Raw genomic sequence first — 22,017 nt, 5'->3', positions numbered from 1 at the left:
TTTAAAAATATAAATAAAGCATCTGTTATATAGCATTCATTTATCAGAGTATTATTTTCCAATGGGAATGTATAGGGTATTTATATATCATTATCAAACAAAATAATGAACATTTTGACATTTTGATTATTTCAAGTACAGTATGTGGAGTTATTTTATATTCAGAAAGACTGTAAAGAATTAGACTTCCTCTGCTGCATACTTACACTGTTCCAGATGTTGACAACAACATCTGGGCATTCTATCATGAGCTGATTTTCTGAATGAAGTAACTTAATTATTGATTGACAAACTAACATGATATAAGACACAGACACACTATGTTCAATAGCAGTGTCAAAGTTGTAAACTACAAACATATGCAAGCAAGTGGGGCCATGATTCTAACTAACTCAAGTTGCATTTTGAAACACTAATGTTAAACTTAAATTTCAGGCGTAAGTTTAGAAATGCTGGAGGAGGAAACGAAGAAGTGCAGTTACATCATTTCTGGGCTGTCTGTTTTGCAAATCATTAAATGATGTAGTGGCAATGTGGTCAGAGTTCCTAGTATAAATAAAAGTCTATTCTAGCATTGTGAAACATAAATAGAGTCATTCCATATGGATTGCATATGGGTTTGTATGAGTCTATATGTGTATATATACAGATATAACCTCATCATATGGAAATAAATACTCACATGTGATATTAAAGCTAAATTTAAAAAAATAATTAGGAGAAAATGTGGTATGATTTATCTTATTATTTATAGCCAAAACATAAATATCCATTTCAAACACATAAAATGTTTTGAAAGTACAAGCAAAAATAGTAAATAAGAATGATTATAATAGAAAGACATTTGTAATTGTACTTTTTCGAAAAAAATTTCTAGTATTACATACTCGAGCAATGGGTTATTTTAGTGTTCGCACGGTAACCTGCTTTTCCAACTGCTGGTAGCCTAGCAGCAGGGCATGTTAGTATTTTCTCTCTGGTGGCTTGCATATGGTCCATTGGCCATGAGTTTATGATAGATAGAAAGTGTGCTTTCCCTTTATTAACGGTACAGTATTGGTGACATGTGGCATGTGCACTTTCTAGTGAATGAGTTTGACCTTTAACTCTAAACAGTCCCTTGAGCAAGAGCAAGCCATGTTTAGTGGAATGACTACTTAGAAGAAACAGATTGGAAGTTCCTTTCTCTGATAGCATTAAAGAAATGCAGGAAAGTTTTTTATCATTGAAAGTCATCCAAAAATTGTGGAACCATAAAATAGGAAATTGGGCAAAACAATGTAGTAGTAGAATTACTGGATGAAATAATGGAATTTTTTATAGCAACTTTTGGTATATATTGGCAAATCATTTTCAACGAAAGATGCACTAATTTATACTCTCAGTCATGTATGTGTACTGGTTTTATTGTATCCGTTCCAATATTATCAAGTAATATTTAGTTGAACATCCTTTGCAGGGTTATCACATCCAAGGTATTATGATAGACTTCCATTTGTTTATAATATTTAAATCCTCACAAAAGCCCTGGGAAATAAATATTGTCACCACTTTTTTAGAGATTGAGGGAACTGATGTTCAGAAAACTTAATTTTGACCAAAGATCACATACTGAAAAGTTACTTCTGTTCTTTTCACTCAGTGCCCTGTGCTTTGTCATCCTAACAACTTTCCAAGGATCAAACATTTACCTAACAGTTTACTTTACCTTTACCTATATCATGTAGTATGGTATGTTTTAATCTTAAATTGCTATTTGCTAGAAATTAGTACAGCACAGAGAACATGATCATAAACAAAATTTTATAAATTCTGTTTTATTTTTTTCTCCAAAATTTAAGTTTCCTGTCCTGGATTGATGAGCCTTTTTAAGTCCTGGGTCAGAGGTAGAGTAAGGATGAAAAGCTGAAATCACCAGCAAAGAAATAGAAGTAGGGTTAAAAATGGAATGCCTTGTTCCAAAGATAGATGCTTTTTAGAAAATGTCATCTGGGTATTATGGAAGTATGATATTTTTTAATTAGAACCAGATAAAGTTAGGTAAGAAATGAGTACCAGCAATTATATGGCTAGCTAATAAATATAATTTCACGGTATTCTGTAGCTATCCCAAAGTGTGAATTATACCAGGAGCAGTTAAATTCTTTAGAGTAGTTAAATTCTTTGGCTCTGAAAGCGTAACAGTTTTTAATAGGTGTATCACCTGGTAACCTGGGGCATTATTAAATATATGGAGACTGAAAGACATGGTAGAAGCAATGGAAAAGTCTGGCCAGGCTGGGTGATTTGTTTTAGACCTATGGAGAAATCTATTAACCATTTCTTCTATAGACCAATTTGATTAGGAAGTAGGACAAGCTGTTCTTTCATTACTTACCAAAACCATACTGCACTTTGTATCAATTATTTGGCTGTCTGCAGCACATAGATTAGAATAAAGGGCTTTCTTAGTGTTTGTGAATGTTGCGGATTGCTGATTAGTAATTAAAGTACTGAATGAAGAAAATCAGGCCAAAATTGAATGGGAATGAGAAAGTCTTAATTCTGTAATACAGATTTTGTCTTAAGCGGCCCATTCAACATAGTAACATTCTTCATAACCCTGGAGTATTTGCCTCCCATGTAAAACTCAAATCGAATGCCTTAGAGATTGTTTCCTCTCCCATGCCTTGTGATGTAGCTGTATGGGTATTAATTTAGTGAAATATCCTGTCTGCCAGGTGTGGGAACTAGCTGATTTTATTGTAATACCAGATCATTACTTAGTTCATATGCAACAGAGTGCAGCACATGGAAAGCATTATAAATCTATTTACAGTGTGGCTGGTCTGATGATAACATTGTATTAAATTCCCAGGTGAGGCAATTTAAGCAATTGCTTTGCCATGTGCACGCCATGGAAATTAAATTCTCATATATGCTCTAGTAATAAACCAACTTCATTGTTATGCTTATGCTAGTGGTGGGTGCTAGAATCCTCATTCTGGTTACGTATACCCTGTTTCACATGTAGAATCTTACAGGAGATGGTACCCAGATCACAGTTCTTAATTAGTTTAAACTAAGTTAATTCATTTTGTTTCTAGTTTAGCAGTGCCTGTCCAGGAACACATTCAGTTCAGTTGGGAAATGTTAAGGTCAAGTAGATAGATTGTTTCAAGCCAAATTTCCAGAGAGAACTGAGCAAGTGTATCTGTTTGAACTTGGCTTTAAGAGAATCAGCCAATCAGTATGCAGACGTTCTGTTCATCAAGTAAAAACTGCTGGGAGTCTGAAATTCTTGCTTTCATAACCAAAGACTCACTTTTGTTGTCAGTTTAAAATAACCATTGAAATTTTGTGCATCATGTCTTAGGGATAACAGTCAGTTGTCAATTTGTCATTTTTTTTATGGTTCATATATGGTCTGTAGATTTCTCTGTCTAACTGTGTCTAGTCCACCTAAGCATATAAGTTAGAAGGAATAAACTTTACAAAAACACAAACTAAAAGTGAGAAATGTCCTTGTATTTAACTCTGTGTGTGTGTGTGTGTGTGTGTGTGTGTGTGTGGCAGATATTGTCAGTTGAAGCTTTTCCATCCTTATGGTACAGACCTGAAATTGCAATAGATTACAAACTGCAGAGAGCTTCTGTCTTCTCCAGAAGCCACATATAAAGCACCAGTAGACAGTAGTAACTGACAACTAAGACTAAAAATGTTGACAATTTCTTGATTTGCCTGGTTAGCTTATGTATAGAAGTCATTAACTATTTATAAAATGCATTATGAATTGGGTTCCTTCAAACTGTAGCTGACTGTGTGACATTTCCAGCTCAAATTCTCATGCTTGCATTTGACTAAACTACAGATTTTATACAGTTGATAATAAAGCAAAAAATATTTTAGTTGGTTTATAAAGATACAGTAGGTGTTTCAGTTTCATTAGCTTTGAGTCTGCCAAATTAAAGTATGACATAGTACTTAGCAATGTAGAGTGACATTTTAAAAAAATTCCACAAAATGTAAAATATTTTATTGATATTTTGGAGGAAAATTCCATAAAATAAGCAGTTTGTCATTCAAAGGAATTGGCCTTTTTTTGGTATTCAATTAGTTTAGTGATGATTCTGCAGGCTAAATTACAGTTGATTAAAATCGGCTTATTTAAAATTTCAAACCATAAAAATTTAGGAGAAAATACCAATGTCATGCATTTAAATATAATTCTTAGTAAAGCAAAGTGTTAATTTAAAAAAAATTTTATAAAGTGATACTTGAGTGTAAAGAGTTCAGTTTTCAGCATTAGCTGTGTCATTTTCATGAGGAACTATTTCTGATATTTGAAATGAGTTATCTTTTCAGTCAGTCAGAAGAACATTTTAAGGGAAGTCAGTCCTATCAGAGAACATTTTATAAACTCAGCATATCATTTGCTTAATTACATCCAGAAAGCCATCCCAATGAGCAGTTTTAACCATCCCAATGGTAAAGAATGACATTTATAGGGACCACCCTTCAGCTGTGGATAAATCTTTAGTTCTCTGTTGCTGAGCATGTACACCCTTAATTGCTGGTTTTTAAAAGCAATGGATTCTAACCAAAACAAGATTAGGTATTTAGGGAGACATGTTTATAATTTTCTTCTTCTTTTGAAATACATCAAATCAAAATAAGAATATAATATAATTAAACAATCTATGCCAATTTGTTGGTATTTTGGTAAAAAAGGGAAAAACAAAAACCATCTCTATATGATATTCTTGCATACTGTGGAATGTTTTAGTCCCCCATAGTGATGAAATTAATAATTAAAAAGGCAGCTCTGATACCACAGCCTGTTTAAAGGTTCTCATTTCCTTTAATGCTATAAAATACTAGTTTGAAACTAGTTTGAAGCTAGTTTGAAACTACCGTAGCGAGGAGCTCCAAATGGGCAAAAGAAAGGTTTGGCTTGATTGAAATATTGTGGTAAGGCCATGAAGGGTACTGTCCTTGTAATTTAGCATTTTTCAGTACGATATGAAGTCAATAGAAATAGCTAACTAATAGTAGCTTCAGTGAATACGGTAAGAGAAGCCAACCTAATATCCGCTGTTTGTGGTGGTAAGAAGCCTGCCATATTCAAAAATGGATGAGTTGGATCACTCCTGAATAGTTAAGACATCTGATATAGATGTCATTACTGACGTCAGTCTAATGACCTAACTTTTCTATTTTGTCCTTTCTGCAACATGGTTGCTTTCATTTATCTACTGCCAGAGTAGGAGATACACATTTGTAGCAAGGAAGGGGAGCTTGGGGTAGAGACTTAGGGCAGGAGGGGCTACCACCATCTCCTTTGTAACATTTTGCAATTTTTATATTTTTTTTCCTGAGAGTATTCAGAGGGTGATAAAATGAGGAGGAAATTTTGTGCGGTAGAATGAGTACTGAGCTGTAAGTCAGGACCACAGAGTTCTAGTCTCAATTTAACCAAAGCTACCTTTAGAATTCCGCGAGACTGATTTTTTTTTCTCTAAAAAAATAAAAGGATGTCTAGGTTTATTTATTTTTATTTATACCCCATTCAGCCCTTTTCAACTGGATTCTGCCAGAGAGTTAAGCCTTAATGCCCTAAAGTTTCTATTCTATGTAATGAACTAAACTCTCTCTCATGTCCCATCTTTGGGAGAATTGAGAAAATAGTCACTGAAATCATTTTCTGTATTTTGTGGTTCAGAAAAAGAACCCCAATTGAGAAAGGCAACTTTAAAATGATTTAAAGTCTATTAGTTTTTCTTGTCAAAAGTCCTTTTAAATTCTAGTATAGTAGGATTTTATGTTTAAGATATTATGATCTCTGTGTGGCGAAGCAGTGTTACTCATTCACTGGTTTAAAAATCTAATTAAAAATCTTGTTGACTTCTGCTCACGGATTATGGATAGTCCTTTTAAACTACAATAGTTTTTCATATCACAGTTGAGCAGGTAAGACATATTAAGTGCTAAACTGTAGACCCCAAGTGGGAAAAGATTACTGTTTCCCAACTGCCATTTTTTAATTGACTGTTTTTGCTTAGTTAGTTCAGAAGCAGAAAAGGCAGCAAAGTAATCTGTAAATCGGCATTTGGGTCTGAAATAGTGATGCTGAAGTAGGATCTGAGGATGGCACTCTAGCTTCACAGCTAATTTTCAGAGCTTTTTAGCTTTTCCAAATGTGTGCATGTTTAGATAATTCATGAGTTGCTTGCAGACATGTCCCTCTGACTTTACAGGTAAAGGTAGATTTCTTGTAAAACAGAATTTCAGTGTGTGAAAAATCGATCCATAGCCTGCTTGTCTTTATTTATTGGAATTGTGAAAAGCTGGCTCACAGCCTACTTGCCTTTATTTACTGGGGTTGGGAAATTTAATTTGTTTTACCAGATGCACACATACACACACTCCCACTGCTTTTCCTTAGGCCATTTTTATAGAGGACTTGGAGACATTTAAATTATTGTTTGGAAACGGCACGTGCTTTTAAATTCTGGTTAGTAACATCACAATAATGAAAGAAATAGGGATATGCTATTTTCCAGGCATTCCAGTGTATAGTTGGAGATATTATATTATCCTAGAATTAGAGATTTTAAAAAACCTATATTGTAGAGTCCATTTCCTGCCACAATATTAAAGACCTCCATATACTTTTGTTTTAATTACAATCTGGTGAGTGTTGCAGATATACAGCTATATAGTTGTATTTCCTTTAGCTTTGTGGTCTGATTTGAATGACTCTGCATGGAATAACATATCAATTCTGATCCGTTTGTGAATATTAATAGAGTACTTAACACAATGCAGAGTTTTCTTCCATTACTGGCATTTGAAAAAACTTCTAATTTACATTAAACTCCTCAAGTTCAAGAACTTTGCACAACTTTGGTTTGCACATTTGAGCAAATAGGTTTCCATTAGGGGGCTCTCGAGGTTTGAGATGATCAGCGTTGATACCAATAATGCTTCGAAGCCTTTACATTCTAACGTTCATCTTGCTCTCTCCCTTTTTGTTTTGTTTTATAGAAAAGGTCACGGATTGCCTACAGTGACGAAGTACGGAATGAGCTCCTAGGGGATGATGGGAATTCCTCAGAGAACCAGGTAGAATGCTAATCAGGAAGGCCCGGTGGGTGGCTGGAGGGTGAAGGAGGTCACTGGCACACTGGGCTCTCAAGCTGCTCCGTAACAGTATTAGCAGCAACTCATGTGGAAGCGATACTGTTTAATGCAAAGCTGGAGTCTTAATCAACTTCAAAATGTTTCTTGGAGATCTTACATTTAACCCTTTACCTTGTGATCACTGTCTGCTATCTTTTTAAAAAATCTTTTCTTCTCTTTTCTTTATTATTTAGTACTTAAGGAATAACTTGAAACACACTGTTTGCAGACAAAGCCAAGGTCCTCACCTCAAACACATGTAAAAGGAATAAAAAAGTACATAATGCAGCTTTGATAATAATGCAGTATAATTAAATCAACACTTGCAGCAAAACAAATGAAAGTAAGCTTTCAAAATTCGACAGGGCAGCTCAGTCTCCTATTGTGTAGCTTCTTAAAAATACATTCACCAAAATGCAAATTGTAAGCACCAGTGTGGAACTTGGATACTCACATAAAGGTCCTGCCCCTGTCAAATAATGAAGATGATGATGATGATGATAGTGGTAGAAGTAGTAATAAGAAAAGGAAAAGTCTTCACAGTTTAAGATCTGCACAGGCAAAAAAATTAAGATATAATTTCTTCTTAAAGAGGCCTTACAACTTGGTTGTCAGTTCTCACTGGATCACACAGTAGTGTCATGAGTCTAATTAATGTCCCACTTCTTTCTTTGAATTAATACTGCAGATTTCGTGAATTCATGTAGATAATATATATGACTTTAAAAAAATGTTTCAAGAACCTCAGAGTAGAGATGATTTTTAAAATGTCTCAAACAGTCCCAGTTTCTCTTTGACACTTTTAAAGAAAGTAAATGATAGGGAACTTCAGAAATAAGACCTGAACGTGTTTATTAATGTTACCTTGGCAAGTCTAGTAAAAGTCTCTACTCTCTAAATAAAAATGAACATAAACCATTCATTGAGTACACCAAAATTTTAATAAGATACTAAAACATAATATATTGATATTCATTATAAAAATTCATAATAGTATTTACCATTTCAAGTAGAATATAAGTTTATATATGCTGAAATTATATTACTATCCACTAAAATGTTAATATTGTAAACAGGGTTGTTGCTTATGTGATTAAGGCCCCCATCTGTCCACCCCCCCAAAAAGGAGAGGAATCACTGAGCTGATTGTGTTTGTTTTGGGGAAGATCTTACCTCCTCCACTATTTGGATGTTATCAGCTTGAGTTCAGACATGTAAACATATTAAAATTTGACTTGGGATTTCAGCTTCCCTGATTGAAATGTGAGAATAGCTAAGGGAAAAAAAAAAAAGGAGCACATTAAACACAAAAGCATGATGTGATAAAAGAGTTTTACATGTAATAGATTAAATAATGTCAGGATGAGAGCAAAACATTTTTTCTTCCTATTTTAAGTGAGATTTAGATTGCTCATACCTCTTGAGTGAATCAATCATAGTTTTATTTTCTATCTTTACTGCAAAAATACTATATTTTTTTGCAAAAAAAAAAAAAGGGAATGCAAAGTCCCCATGTCAGTTCTTTAAAAAGCTACAGATCTTTCCGTCATTTGAAACTACTGCCTAATATAGAGGAAATAGAAAGGAAGGGGGTGTTTCTAACTCAGACTCCTTTATTGTAATGGATGTTGTAGTACTGTGACAGGGATCCTTTTTTTTTTTTGAAGCATGTTCCCTTCTCTTAATGGACATTTTATGTGCCTAGAACATTTGCCTTATATACATATAAGAATGATTTTTTTTAATGCCTAAAGAAAAATATTCCACAAAAATAGATTGAGTTCATATTTTCTGAATTTCTCAAATTATATTCCTGTCACTTTAAAGTGATTACTCAGAGATTTCCCCTGGACTTGTGTAAATCAAACTTACAAATTCTGAAAGTGCTTGGAGAGCCTGAAGTTTAGTTGTAAGGAGCTATCACTTCAATAAATAGAGTATATGATGAATTATACTCATGAGACTGTGGAAGTGTTAGATTATTACTTATGTGAACTTTTCAGTCTAAAATTTGAATCAGATTCGAAAGTTCAAAGAGACGACACTTAACTTTTTGGATATTTTGTTACCAAATGTAGCAAAATTTCCATATCATAATGAAGCCTTTATGTTTCATTTTTGAGGCTCTTTATCATAATATAGGAATTAAAATCCCTAAAACTATAACATATCCTTAACCAGGAATGGTCACTTGAGAATAACTCTTTATTCTGCATCAGTATTCATTCAGACTATGGAATCAAAACAGAAGTATTTTCTTTAAAGGAAGAAAAGATTTCACTCTTCATTTTAATTTTTGTAGCTCAGTGGCCGAGAAGACAGCTTTTTCTGGGTAGGATCACCTGTAAATTATAGAAAAATATATTTTCTGCACACAGATAAGTTTATTTTCAAGTTAATTGTTGAGAACTTGATTTTCAGAACTTTTTGGCCATGTGATATGTATGATAAACTTTTAACAATAGAGGGAAAACTTAGAGGTAAACAGAATGAGACAAAAATGGCAAGATTTGTTTAACTAAAATTGGGATATATATCAATTTTTTAAAATTATAGGTCAGAAAAGGAAAAGGATAAAGAATTAATAGCAAAGGCTGCAAATAGATAAAGTGAACTAAGTACTAGCTATTTAGTTATTTTTGATGCAATAGCCACATCCTCCCTGTAGTGACTTCTTTATGGATTCAGACAAATGTGAATGCCATAGCTCTTATTTCTCATTCTGCCAATTTATAATGCATTTTTTAGGCATCTGAAACCTGGCTGTTAATATACATAATTATGATCTGCCAATTAACTATAAAGTATATTAATTTACTCTTAAATATGTAAACATGTTTGCCATGATTACAATTGTTAAAATTTCAAAAATTGAGAATTTTCAAATGCATTTTAATGTCCTTTATACAGTACACATTTTTATTTAATTCCAAATTAACTGCTTTGTATAAATTCATTTCTATTATATCCATTGCATGCAATCAAATATAGCTCATCCGTGATTTACAGAGAAGGGACAAAATTACCTACTTTGCACATTCGTGTATTGTTGGGTCTTTCCAAGGACTATTGTCTTAGGCATTATCATTCTGTTATTTTAACATATCAAATTTTCCATTGCATGTGACATTTTAATTTTTAGAAAGAGTTCTTGAAATGTAGTGAAGCTGTATTTAGAGTGAAAACTTAAATAATTGTTAACTCAATTTAGTTTCATGAAAACGGTTCTCAAAAAGGAAAAAAAAAAAAAAGAATCTTACAGAATTAAACCCCCTTCATAGTGGAGTATGATAATGGGGCAAATGTTCCCCATTTTGAAACCTAATAGTGTCTCAGTTTCCATATGCAAAATTACATTGATCAATGAATAAATCTGAACAAATGAAATTTGAGTAAATCCTAAATAGAAGGTTCAAAAAAAGATATAAAGAGTAGGATATTTCTAAACGTGTGGAAATTTTTGTGGTAAAGCAATATTCAGCAGATATGATTGCTTAATTTTTTAATGCGAGGTTCTCTTAAGTTCTGATTTGGGCTTGCTGTGCATAAAGTGTGTCAAACTTCAGCTACAGACCAGGGGGTGAAGTCGGTCAATTTAATTCCCCGAGATCTAAAGAAGGTCGGTATCATTTCATATAGCCCTGACAGAGCAGATCATTACCAGGCACAAATCTGTTCGTTACGTGCTGAGGGTTTATAGCAGAATAAATAGACTGTCATCATAAGTTCAGAAAATTGTGTGTTCGACCCACGATAATGTGTAAAGGGCGTTTAATAGAGTTCAGCATTTATTCGTTATCTGTATGCGGACAGAGACGGCAGTCGCGTTATCAGCTTTAAAAAAAAAAATTCGGTAGTTCTGGGAGTCACGTGACACCCCTCGCATACAGAGGCGCGCGCGCATGAACCCTCACATGCTCTGCCGTGCAGTTTTGATTTTAGTCACAGCAGAAGGCTTAACCACAAGAGATTCCACTGGTTCAAACCAGCGTAAACCAGATTTTTTCAGCCCACAAAGGAACAGATTACCTCTTGTATCAAATTCTGCATTGGGGGAAAACCTTTGTTTCAAAAAAGATGTTGATTATCATAACTCAACATGGTGGCATGGCACGCTTTCATGTCGCCTATAACGGAGCTAGTAACTCGATAAAATACGAAATCACTACTTTCAGTCTAGTCTAAGCATTGTTAATTTTCAAAAATAGACCATCTTTTGTTTACTTGAGTGAAAACTCTCGAACTAAAAAAAAAAAAAAAGATAAAGATTAAAAACCCTCCCATTACCTAGCTTAGCTCCAAATCCTGTGTAAAGCTGGGGTGCAGCCATGCAGCACAAACAAGATAGAACGTTTTTTGTTTGGAACCTATTGAAAAAACAAATGGGTAGCATTTTTAAACACTCATTGATTATGGCAGGGTGGTATGGCCCAAATGGTCTCTATTGCTGAAGAGTAGTTTTAAACTTTGGCCCTTTAAGTATCATAGTCAACTGAAGAATGGTGCCCCCGGAAAGAAGAAATAGCTGTGCGATCAATTCCAAGATCAGCTCTTTCTGAGAATTAATGTTTGCCTTTTTCTCCCATGATGTTTGGATAGCAAAGAGAAAGATTCCGATATACGATAGGCCAGGTATCTTAGTTTAGAATTTTACTTCTTCTGGGGAAGAATTGTAACTTTTCACATGAAATGATGAGATGCTTGACTCATACACTCAGTGGTTGCTGAGATAATGAGTGTATTAATTACAAGTAATGACAACTTCATATATATTTTTGGAAGAATGACATTAAAAGTTTCTTTTTCAGTAAATGCACTGAGAGGTATTATGTAATAGACTCTGTACCCTTTTTATAAGTTTCATAACAGATTTGAAATCTCATTCTTTTGTACTTGAAATACTTTTCAAATAACACATGAAATAACAGTAAGCTGGAATGCATATTGCCTTCCTTGAATTGGAGACAAAAACAGCATTAAGCATTGAGAAATCTGGGTTATCGTAAACATGATACTTTTAGAAAGACTTATAGTGAGCAATTCATGGCATGTTTCTCCCAAAGCAATAGTTTAATTTATTGGCCTGCATATGTCAAGTGTTATAACAGATGTTACAGATATTTGGATGCTTAAAAATTATCAGTTGTAGACCTGAATTGCTGAGGATGCAAATTTCAGACTTAGAATGTGGTTTATAGTCTCTTACAGCATAGGTTTCAGTTTCTATTCATTGTGGAAACTATGGCAGACACCTCAACTATACAATGATATTTGTGGTTTAGAATACAGTACTATCTCTGTCTCTGTCTCTCTGTCTCTCTCTCTTCCACACACACACACAAAGAGTGAACCAGATATATGGTTATATCCATTTTCTAGTTTCTAAAGAGTTAAACAACTTGTTTTATCTGTTATATTTAAGACAAATGAATATTCTACAGAGGAGAATCAAAATGTTATTATAGAAGAGTTTACTAACAGGTGAAGAGTGGTTTGGGATTTGACTTCGGTGAAAAGAGACCGCAGTACAAATGAAGTGAGAGAGCTCATTGCTTTGAAATGGCCCAGTTTACAAGATGAATAAAATTGAAAAGTGAAGAAACTTCAAAAATAAAAGCACCGTGTGATTTCAGTAGCCTCTTAAGCAAAACAAAAACCTAGAAATCAACTCTGATATACGCAGTATTTCTAAGGATGGTGAAATATTTTCTGATACTGCGTCCTAAGTATTATCTATCCTGGCATGCTTTATTCCCTATTAAAATAATGTTACTTCCAAGGGTGATCCTATTACTAGAGTGGTTACAAGTATGACATTAGCATAACAGTTTGTTGTTTTAAAATACTTATTGGGACCAAAGCATGAACTATTAATCATTTTCATTTGGAGGTAAAACCTGAAAGCAGTTGTCAAGATTCAAAATAGAGAAACATCCTGAAAACTTGTAAATACAAAACCTCTTCAGTGGTACATTCTTAGAAGAAAAGAACAGTAAACTTGTTTTCTTTCTTTATAATATAGACTTCTATGAAGTCATTCCCCTTTATTTCATGATGGTGTCTTAGATGTACTTTAAAAGAGAATTTCACACTATTCTCTTTGTTTAATGTGACAGTGTGAGAAAGTGATCTTTATTCGTTCAAAAAACTCTGCATGTAGTCTATGTTTAGGTTCTTTTAATGTGTTTGTCTGTGATTTTTAAATGCTAAACATGTAAACAGATAAATTGTCAATGTTAATTCTGTATCCTGTCACACAACTGATCTTTCTTTCCTGCCATTTCTCTCCTTTTTATCTTTTTTTTTTTGTGCATTCATGTTGCAGTTGATAAAATTACGTGAAGAGGTGAGTACTTCCTAGCTTGCTTTAAAAAAAAAAAATTCTGCTTTTCCCTATAAAATTGAGTTTCTAAATCTGAAGTAAAATCTTTGGGTTTGTTTTTTCAGGAAAATCTACACATAGCAAAAGTATTGATTATATTGCTAGAAATGTTCTCTGCTATCTTTAAAAAAAACAAGTACATCCTAATAATGCTTATCACAGTGATCATTGTTGTTTGCCAGCTTTGGAAGAAAATTCAGATTTTAAAGACCAAAAAAGGGAGGAAAAATAGAGGAATATCTTAAAACTATACCCAAGCATAGTTTTAATGTAGATTGACTTCAGTTTTGTTTTATTCATATTGGTTTCTCAAGGAAGTCAATGTGATTAAACATTTTTTCCTGACATTCTGATTTATTTTACTAAAACCTGTTTTTAAAAAAACTCCTTTCTCTCAACCAAAATTCTTAGGTTCACCATTAGATATCATGAATCTATTATCCTTTTGAGGAAACACACGTATGTTATAAATACCCTACTAGTCTGTGTACACAGATACCTAAGAATAGCTAAAGCTCTCCTCATTGTTAAACACTTTCCTTTTTGTAGGAAATAGAGCCCAAGTGAGTTCTCACTTTTCTGAGTTTGCTGGTCTGTTTCATAATGCAGCTTCAGACTTTTTTTTGTGGCCAAGCAAATATTTATAACAATGTTGAAATTTTATCCCTGTATCAATGAGGGATGCTGAATGATTCTGTATGTTTTTTTAAATTAGACCATACTTATCAAATATGCTTTGCTCTTTTCAGAAATAGAGTAGTAATATTTTTTACTTAGTGGGATTGAATTTTGTTACTTTTATATTAGGGCATAAAATAATGGCCCATATCGCAATTTAAAAATTGTCTAATTGCTTATAATAATCAGAGTCCTGTGAATTATTTTCAAGTTTAGATTGGCTGCATTGATTGAGATTTTCCCAGAAGTTTTTTTTAATTGGTATGTCACCATTCTCTAGGTGATGTGAATGCTAATTTAGAGGTTTGTAGAGAGTGGTTTTCAACAACTCTTCTGATTTAAGATGCATTAGTGATGTCTTCTCAGTAGAAGTAATAATGATATATAAAATGAAGGGTGAAAATACACAAAACCCTCACCCTACAACCTTTTTGTGTTTTTTTTAATCTTCCCTGCGTGGAAGCAGATGTATATACTAAATGAATATTATCAATCGCAGTTTTGATGTGAGTGATATGTCAACATTATTCTTCTGCAAGACAGACTGCTTGTATGTGTTTGCATATACTCAGGCTTAGGTGAAGAATCTGAATTTTCAAATGTTAATGCAACCAACAATAGACTTGAAAACCACTGTATGAAGAAACTACATGAAGCTCTTGGCCCTGAATTTAGCAGTGAATATAATTAATAAACCCTTGTGCCTTAGTACCATCAGCATCGTTGACAGAAGATTTAGTTTTAAGCTGAATTGTATGGATTTAGTAATCTTAATTCTATAAGCTGAAAACATCACATCTGCATTTCTTTTAAAATATGTTTCATCATCGTTTTATGGCTTAATTCCTTTGTTGTGCCTATAGCAACAGTTTTATCAGTTATGTGTCTGGAATGCATGTTTCCAAAACTGTAACCTGAAATGGAATTGTACTTGGAAGAGTTAGATCACTCAACTAACAGAATAGTATACTCTGAAATATTCTTTTTACAGTCTTTGATATGGGTACAGCATTGATATTTATAGAATAGGTTGCGGTGATGACACTGTGTTGGTAAATTGTTTGCTCCAAAGTGATTGTTTCTCAGCCAGGATTCTCAGAGTAATCAAACAGTGAATGTACCCCAGATTTCTTCCTTGTATCTATCCTAAGAAGACAAACACTCCTCTGCTTCAAAATAGGATGTTTCGTTGTGTTTGGAAACAAAGTATGCCCCATCCGTTCCTTATGATGCTCTTTTGGGGCTCAGTTCTGGAAACAGCATCCTTGGAGGCAGGCTGGTAGTGCATAGGGAGCTGAACTGGTGTTGGCTATGCCGAGCTCTCTGTTTGAATCCTGCATCTCCAGCTCTCCATGTTGCACAGCTCCTCACACAAGTGGAGCTGTGTCTGAAGCTTCTGCACAGCTTCACTTACCTGCTTTGAAAAGGGCTGAGAAGAGGGTGAGAGAATGAGTTTGGGATGGAGTGTGGGGGCAAGTTGAAAGCATCAGTTGCTACTGTAGTGCATTTCCTTTCATTTTCAGAGACCAGGGCAATGCACAACTAAGGGGACGATGTAAATAGCACAGCTGTTACAAGAACTTGATTTTAGCTTGACTTAAGTGAAGAGGTTCCAAAATACAAAGTGAGGTCCTGCTGGAAAGCTGCTGGTAAACTGGTAGTCCTCTTGTGTGCAGATTTGCTCTGGTAAAATTGAACTGTCCTGACGAAGAGTTATTTAGGAATATACCTTTATTCCATTATTTAGGAATATACTTTTTTTTTTTATAAAAAGTTCTCTTAGAAATTTTGCTCTCTATTATAGCCATATACTGAATAAGCTGATTTGACTCCCTTTCGTGGAATCTCAAAAGTCATTCTACATTTAAACACTTTGTTTCCTGCATTTTATATTATCATATAATTAGACTGTGCATTTTCAGTATTGAGCTTTGATTTTTTTTTTTTTTTAATCTACAGTAGCTAAATATTTTCTTTTAGTTTAGGGATTTCATCCAATATGAAAATGAACCAAAAATCTTTGTTCTGTTATTCTGGATTAAAATTCACATTTACTCTTGATATCACAAATCTGATTATCTTTTTAGAGAATCACCAATTTGAAATCAAGTCCTTTGTTAAGATAGAAAACAATATTCAAAGAAGGGAAGAGCAATCCCCACTCCCAAAACCTGCATGTAGTGAGAATTAGGAATAAGAAAGCTGTATTTGACAAGCTGAGTAAAGTGTTTAATTTTATTTAAAAATAGTCATAAATGCCGAACACATAAAGCTCCCCTTGCTTTTCTTTTTCTCAATTACAGCCTTGAGTGATTTTGCGTTTTCATGGCATGCGCTTTCCTTCCTCCCTTTTATTTATTTAGCACTTTTTTTTTTCCGGCGGTGGGGGGGTGGGGGAGCAGTTTTTCTCTTAATTTCTCCACTGTATAGTAGACGACTCTATTAATTATTATAGACTGTTGTTGCAGCTTTCCTGACCTTCACATCAGGTCCTATCTCTCTGTTCTAAATGCATTGTTTTAATGATTCTTCCCCCCACTCCCCCCAGCACTTCCCCCCAAAAAAAATTTCAAGGAAAGCTTTGATGTGGCTTTAGCTGCCTCCAACGTCTGGCCGCATCTCAGATGTGTCACCTATGCCGGGAGGGAATAAGGAAATCACGTTTTGAATGGTAATGATAACATACTAATCACTTCCTTTCTTTGAAGATGGGAGCGAGATATTCTGTCAGCATCCCTGGCTGCTAGAGCTTGGAGGCACTGGTCTAGGTGTATTAGCTTAAGTGTGCATGTCAATACAGCTTGCATCTCCAAGATCCATGGGGGCTCATTAGAGCAAGGTGGATCGTTTCGCTCGACAGCCACTCAGATAATATGTGTGGCACCTCCTTTTTTATTATTATTAGAAAGCATTTCTTCGATTTTAAATGACATCTGTCAACAACACAAAGTTGGAGTTATGGCTGCGTTTTTTTCTTTCTTTTTGACCAGATACCAAAACTGATTTGAAGCGGAAAGTACTAATTTATACAAATACATGTGTGCATGTACATACACGCAAATATACGGTTACATATATTCTTATATTTCTAAGTATCCAGATATACATGCATCTATACACACATATGCACACGCACACACACACACACACACACACACACACACACACACATTCCCATGGGCATGCATACATTCTTATCCATTCACAGCCATGATTAGCTTGTTAATATGTTTTATAAACCTGAATATGATCTAGTGTATGATCATTATGCTTTAAAAAAGAAAAGAAAAGAAAAGAAAATCAGCCTTAATGTAGAAAAGAAAGTTTAGAGGCTGAGGATTTGGGGAAAATTCTCTAATTTCCCCCATCAAATGTAATAGAAAAGCGTATATATAAGTATTATCATTTTAGTTCACAGTCTAAAACACTATGTGTCAGAAATTCACTTTCAGCCTAGTGCCATATGTCTGGGAATATTTGGGAATAAATCCACAATTTTGTACATCTGTGTGCATGGGGGAAACATGTGTCTCTTGTTTCTTAGTGGTTGCCCCGAGTGGTCTTAGAACTAGAACTGCTGTTTAGTATTCTGTTTTAGTAGCATACGTTGTTCTATATGGCATCTTGCTGTACATCTAAACTGAGAGGCATTCTCTTAAAAATAAAGTTTCTATTTATAAATTACTATGTGTAGGAATCAAAGGAACAAGTGAGTTTTTTTAAATGATTGAATTTTATAAAAAATAAATACAAAATAGGGATCATAGATCTATGCAGATATCTCATAAATCTACTTCTGCTGAAACAGTAAAGATCCAGTTGGTTCTGGTTTTCATACCTTTCTCAGTGTTTTGGAGTAAGATTCATTGTGGCCACATACGACATGAATCTGCCTTATAAAACAAAAAAGTGGATGGTCCGTACACGATTGACTGAAAAATCTGTTCATTGTAGTGGTTTGTATAAAGGAAGATTTGCTAAAAATTATCTATAATGGGTTGTGATTCCCCCCCACCCCCTGAAATGTGAGGGCATACGACGGCATTATTTTTTTTAAGGCAAAAAAAGAACGTTGTAGACGACTGTGTGATTTTTTTCCCTTTTTCTTTTTCAGAGGGCACATCTGCTCGATAACACAGAGAGGCTGGAAAGGTCATCTCGGAGACTAGAGGCTGGGTACCAAATAGCAGTGGAAACCGGTAAGAATTCTGAGAGTGAGCAAATTGTCTTGCTTATGCACAGCAGTCTTCACAACACATGACATTTCAGGGAAACTTCAAAGGAGTAGCAGAGACAGCAGCCCGAGATGTGGTTTACATATTGGGGAGACAATTGGGAGCTTATTTGCGCTTATCTTTTTTCAAGTTAAAAGGCATGACATCTACTGAAAACAGTTCCTGAGGTTTAAAAGTATACATCTGAAAAGAGATGGAATACTTTGTCTAAATTCTACATTTGTCTTAATATGCGGTTACATGTTGTCAGTTTACCCACCCGCAATGATTGCTAGCACACGGTGCTGTCTCCAGTTGTTTGCTCCTTTACGTTTATTCACGTATGTAAAAATTAACATTTTAATCAGTCTAAATGATATGAACCAGAGGAGAAGAAATACCAAGTTTACCTTGCTTGTTTGTCCTGCTGTTGGAAATGATTCCTAACGATCCCATATATATATATATTTTTTAAACATGAACAGAGCCTGTAATCAGATATGGGGGAAAAAAAGTCATGATAATTTTATTATGTGTTAGTTAATACTGTCCAAACTTTTGGGTTGAATTAACACTAGTTACTAATTTCAGAAAACGCAGCCCTATTTTGACTTCTAGGACGAGTCTACTTAAAATAGACATGCTTTTTCTTTATTGAGGTTTCACGCAATGAGTGTTTTTTTTTACCTAGTAAATAAATATCCATTAAGCCCTTTATACTTATCAGTTTCTTATTATTTAGCTATTTGCAAAGTATAGATTACATATCATCTATTTTATATATTTGTGGATGCCTCTTGCCCTGTATATGGACAACAAAAATATGTGGTCAACGACATTTCCATTGATTTTTTTTTAATTTAGTGTTACAAAAAGTAATATTTATTTTGTAAGAGCAGGTATAATGAAAATGATTCCAAATGATTTATGAATGGCCAGTGTTTCCCTTGCTTGAATTCATGGCTATCCTATATTGGCTGGCTTATGTGATGAATTCTAAGAAATCAAATAGAATGAGCACAAAAGGCGTTGGCATTATAGTCATGGTGAGAAAACTGAAGAAAATCATCAACCCTCCCAGATTTTTTAATAGTATGAGCAGCCCTTCTTTCTGAGGTTATTGATAGATTGGCATTCTGCCCTGATTGGAATAAAAGCCAGCTTTCAATTGTTCTTTTATTCCTTGGGCTCACCTTAAGAAGTGACTGTCCTTAAAAAGAATGTTTATAACGAGCAGCGCCCTGAACATGAGGTCAAAGGACCAGCCTTGGGTTCTGGCCCTTGTCTGTGTGACCTTAAGCAAATCACATAACTTCTTTTAGTCTGTTTCTTCTTCAGTAGAATGGAAATAATACTGTCTGTTGCAGAATATTCCTATGAAATGATAGCATAAGTTAAAATAGTTTATACACCATAAAACACTATATAAATATAAGTATTATTATTAATGTGTGGTCATTTGATGATATACAGGCATTTATCTTTCATAGAAAAAAGAAGTATTGTGATTGAAATTTGTGTTAAAGGAATTTTTAAGAAGTGTTATTTTGGGGAATGTGTCACCATACCTGTTGAACATCAGGGAACCTTCTTTGACAAAGCATCCCATCGGTGAGCCTCTTTCCACAGGGGACTGGGTTGGGTTGGAGATATTCTTGCTATGACACTGATCACTGGCCATTCATAAAAGAAATCATTAATCATTTGGGATTGATTTGGCTGATTGGGCTGCCTTTTCTCTTTCACAACACCATTCATGTAGCTCCCTCCCAAAGCTGAAGGAAATCAACAAAGAGGATCACAGATTCTGGAAGATCATGCACTGATCAAGGTTATAAGATCATGATTTGATAGTTATTCCTTTGGTGTGTACTAAAACGTAACGTCAAACTATCAATACAATCAACATGGAAAATGCGAATTTAAGAGTGTCCCCAAAACCAACCTCAGTTCCCTTGGACTTTTTAGTAGAATACAATGGTAAATTAACTCTGAAGTTTTATAAAATTAGATATTTGTATGTTTTATAATACATATATAAAAGCCTGGGAACTTCTCACAGACTGTAAAACCAAGTCTAAGAGGAGGAATAAGAGTGGGCTTTGTGGAGGTAAAGACAGATGTGGCACACAGCTAGACAGAAGTCATCATGATTCATTTCCTTGGATGAATTTGAAAGTGGGTGGAGAAATGAGAAGGCAGGCACAAAGCATTTTTCCTGCCCTTGCTTCTTACTGTAATGTGGGGGAAAAAAGTAATTGTGGCGGGCACCATGTTGCTTCTTCTCCATTTCTTGCTTCCCTGCTAGCACTCAGCCTAGTTATATCCAGTCAATCAACAGCTCTGTGTTTGTGATGTAAATTTATGATAGTGATAATCTTGTTACAGTATCAGTAGAGGAACAGCATCTTTCAAAAGGAAAAACTTTTAGCACTTATTGATTTCTTCTTGAAGACTGTGAAATGCAAGAAGGCATAGATGTGGAAGAGCTATGATGACTTTGAAGCAGCACAAAAGAGGGAAATGGTTTGCAAGTATTGGTCTAAGAACTGGTTCTAGACCACAACAAGAGTTTTCATCAGTCCACAGCAAAATGAGAGGACAAATGTAAAAAATAGTAATTTTCTTATAAAGCAAACGTCATTAATTTGAAAAAATACACGTTTTCTAAGATCATGTTTTTCCTATTTTGGGGTCATAAAAGAAAGGATAGTTTTATGATATGATAGAAATAGTAGGTGGAAGTTATATATATATATTTTTTTCTTTATCTGGAAAAATAACAAAATTGACAACCCTATTTGGGCCCTTTGAAATGTTTCTTGAAATTTTACTTGGCCACAAAATATAGGAATTATTGTCTGATGTACTGAATTGGAGAAAGAGACAGCAATCCCATCCTCTGGCCCTGCTATTAGTCAGCTGTGTGACTTTGAGGAATACTTAACCTCTCTGTACATGTTCTTTTATTTGCCAAATGGAAACCTGACATCGGATTCTATATATCCCATAAGGTTGTTATAATGTAAAATGAGGTCATATATATTCAAGGGCTTAGAAAGCAAATAGAGCTCTGGAAAAGTCATCATTTTTATGTTTTCATCAGCGTAATTGGTTATCTCTGAAAATTATTGGCAAAAGGTTTCGACAAAAATCTGTAGACTTCTTGATGACCATTATTGGCAAATATCATAAAAGAAATTTTGATTATTATATATAATCAGTTATTTGTGGAATAGAATAGAAAGCGTATTGACCACTAGCATCTTCCTAGTAAATAATAAAATTCATCTTCTAAAATTCTTGAGTCGTTTTTGACATTTTTAAAAGTTATTTTTTCAAATTGGCAGTTATTGTCTCTTTAAGAATAGCTGCTGAACAGGGGGACTCATGTCCAGAATGTACTTGGTCTGAGCAAATGCATCAACACATGATTATTTCTAAGCGCCATTTACAGCTTGATATATATTGAGTTTAATACCAGTCAGGTTTCTTCCGTGGCTTCCTTTCTATTTGAGAAAACTGATGAGGTTACAAGTTAATTGAACAACTCCATTTAGAAATGAAGAGACAGATGGAAGA

The 22,017-nt window shown here is 34.3% G+C and overlaps 1 protein-coding gene across 8 annotated transcripts in view; it reads left to right on the top strand.

The window, feature by feature from the left end:
- Positions 1-22,017, top strand: part of VTI1A (vesicle transport through interaction with t-SNAREs 1A) — a 365,759-nt gene that overhangs the window by 62,188 nt on the left and 281,554 nt on the right. For 6 of the 8 annotated variants that reach the window (XR_013824306.1, XR_013824307.1, XM_079900311.1 and 3 more), the window contains exons 4-6: positions 7,027-7,104; positions 13,487-13,507; positions 18,336-18,420. Coding sequence is in view for 6 of the 8 variants with exons in the window: in XM_079900311.1 (XP_079756437.1) it covers positions 7,027-7,104; positions 13,487-13,507; positions 18,336-18,420 (184 nt within the window). In the remaining 2 variants the exon portion in view is untranslated. The remainder of the gene's footprint in view (positions 1-7,026; positions 7,105-13,486; positions 13,508-18,335; positions 18,421-22,017) is intronic. The other 2 variants (XM_079900312.1, XM_079900316.1) reach the window with 2 other exon arrangements.

This window comes from Stenella coeruleoalba (assembly GCF_951394435.1).
Source record: "Stenella coeruleoalba genome assembly, chromosome: 16".
NCBI lineage: Eukaryota > Metazoa > Chordata > Mammalia > Artiodactyla > Delphinidae > Stenella > Stenella coeruleoalba.
This window is presented reverse-complemented; position numbering and strand designations above follow the sequence as displayed.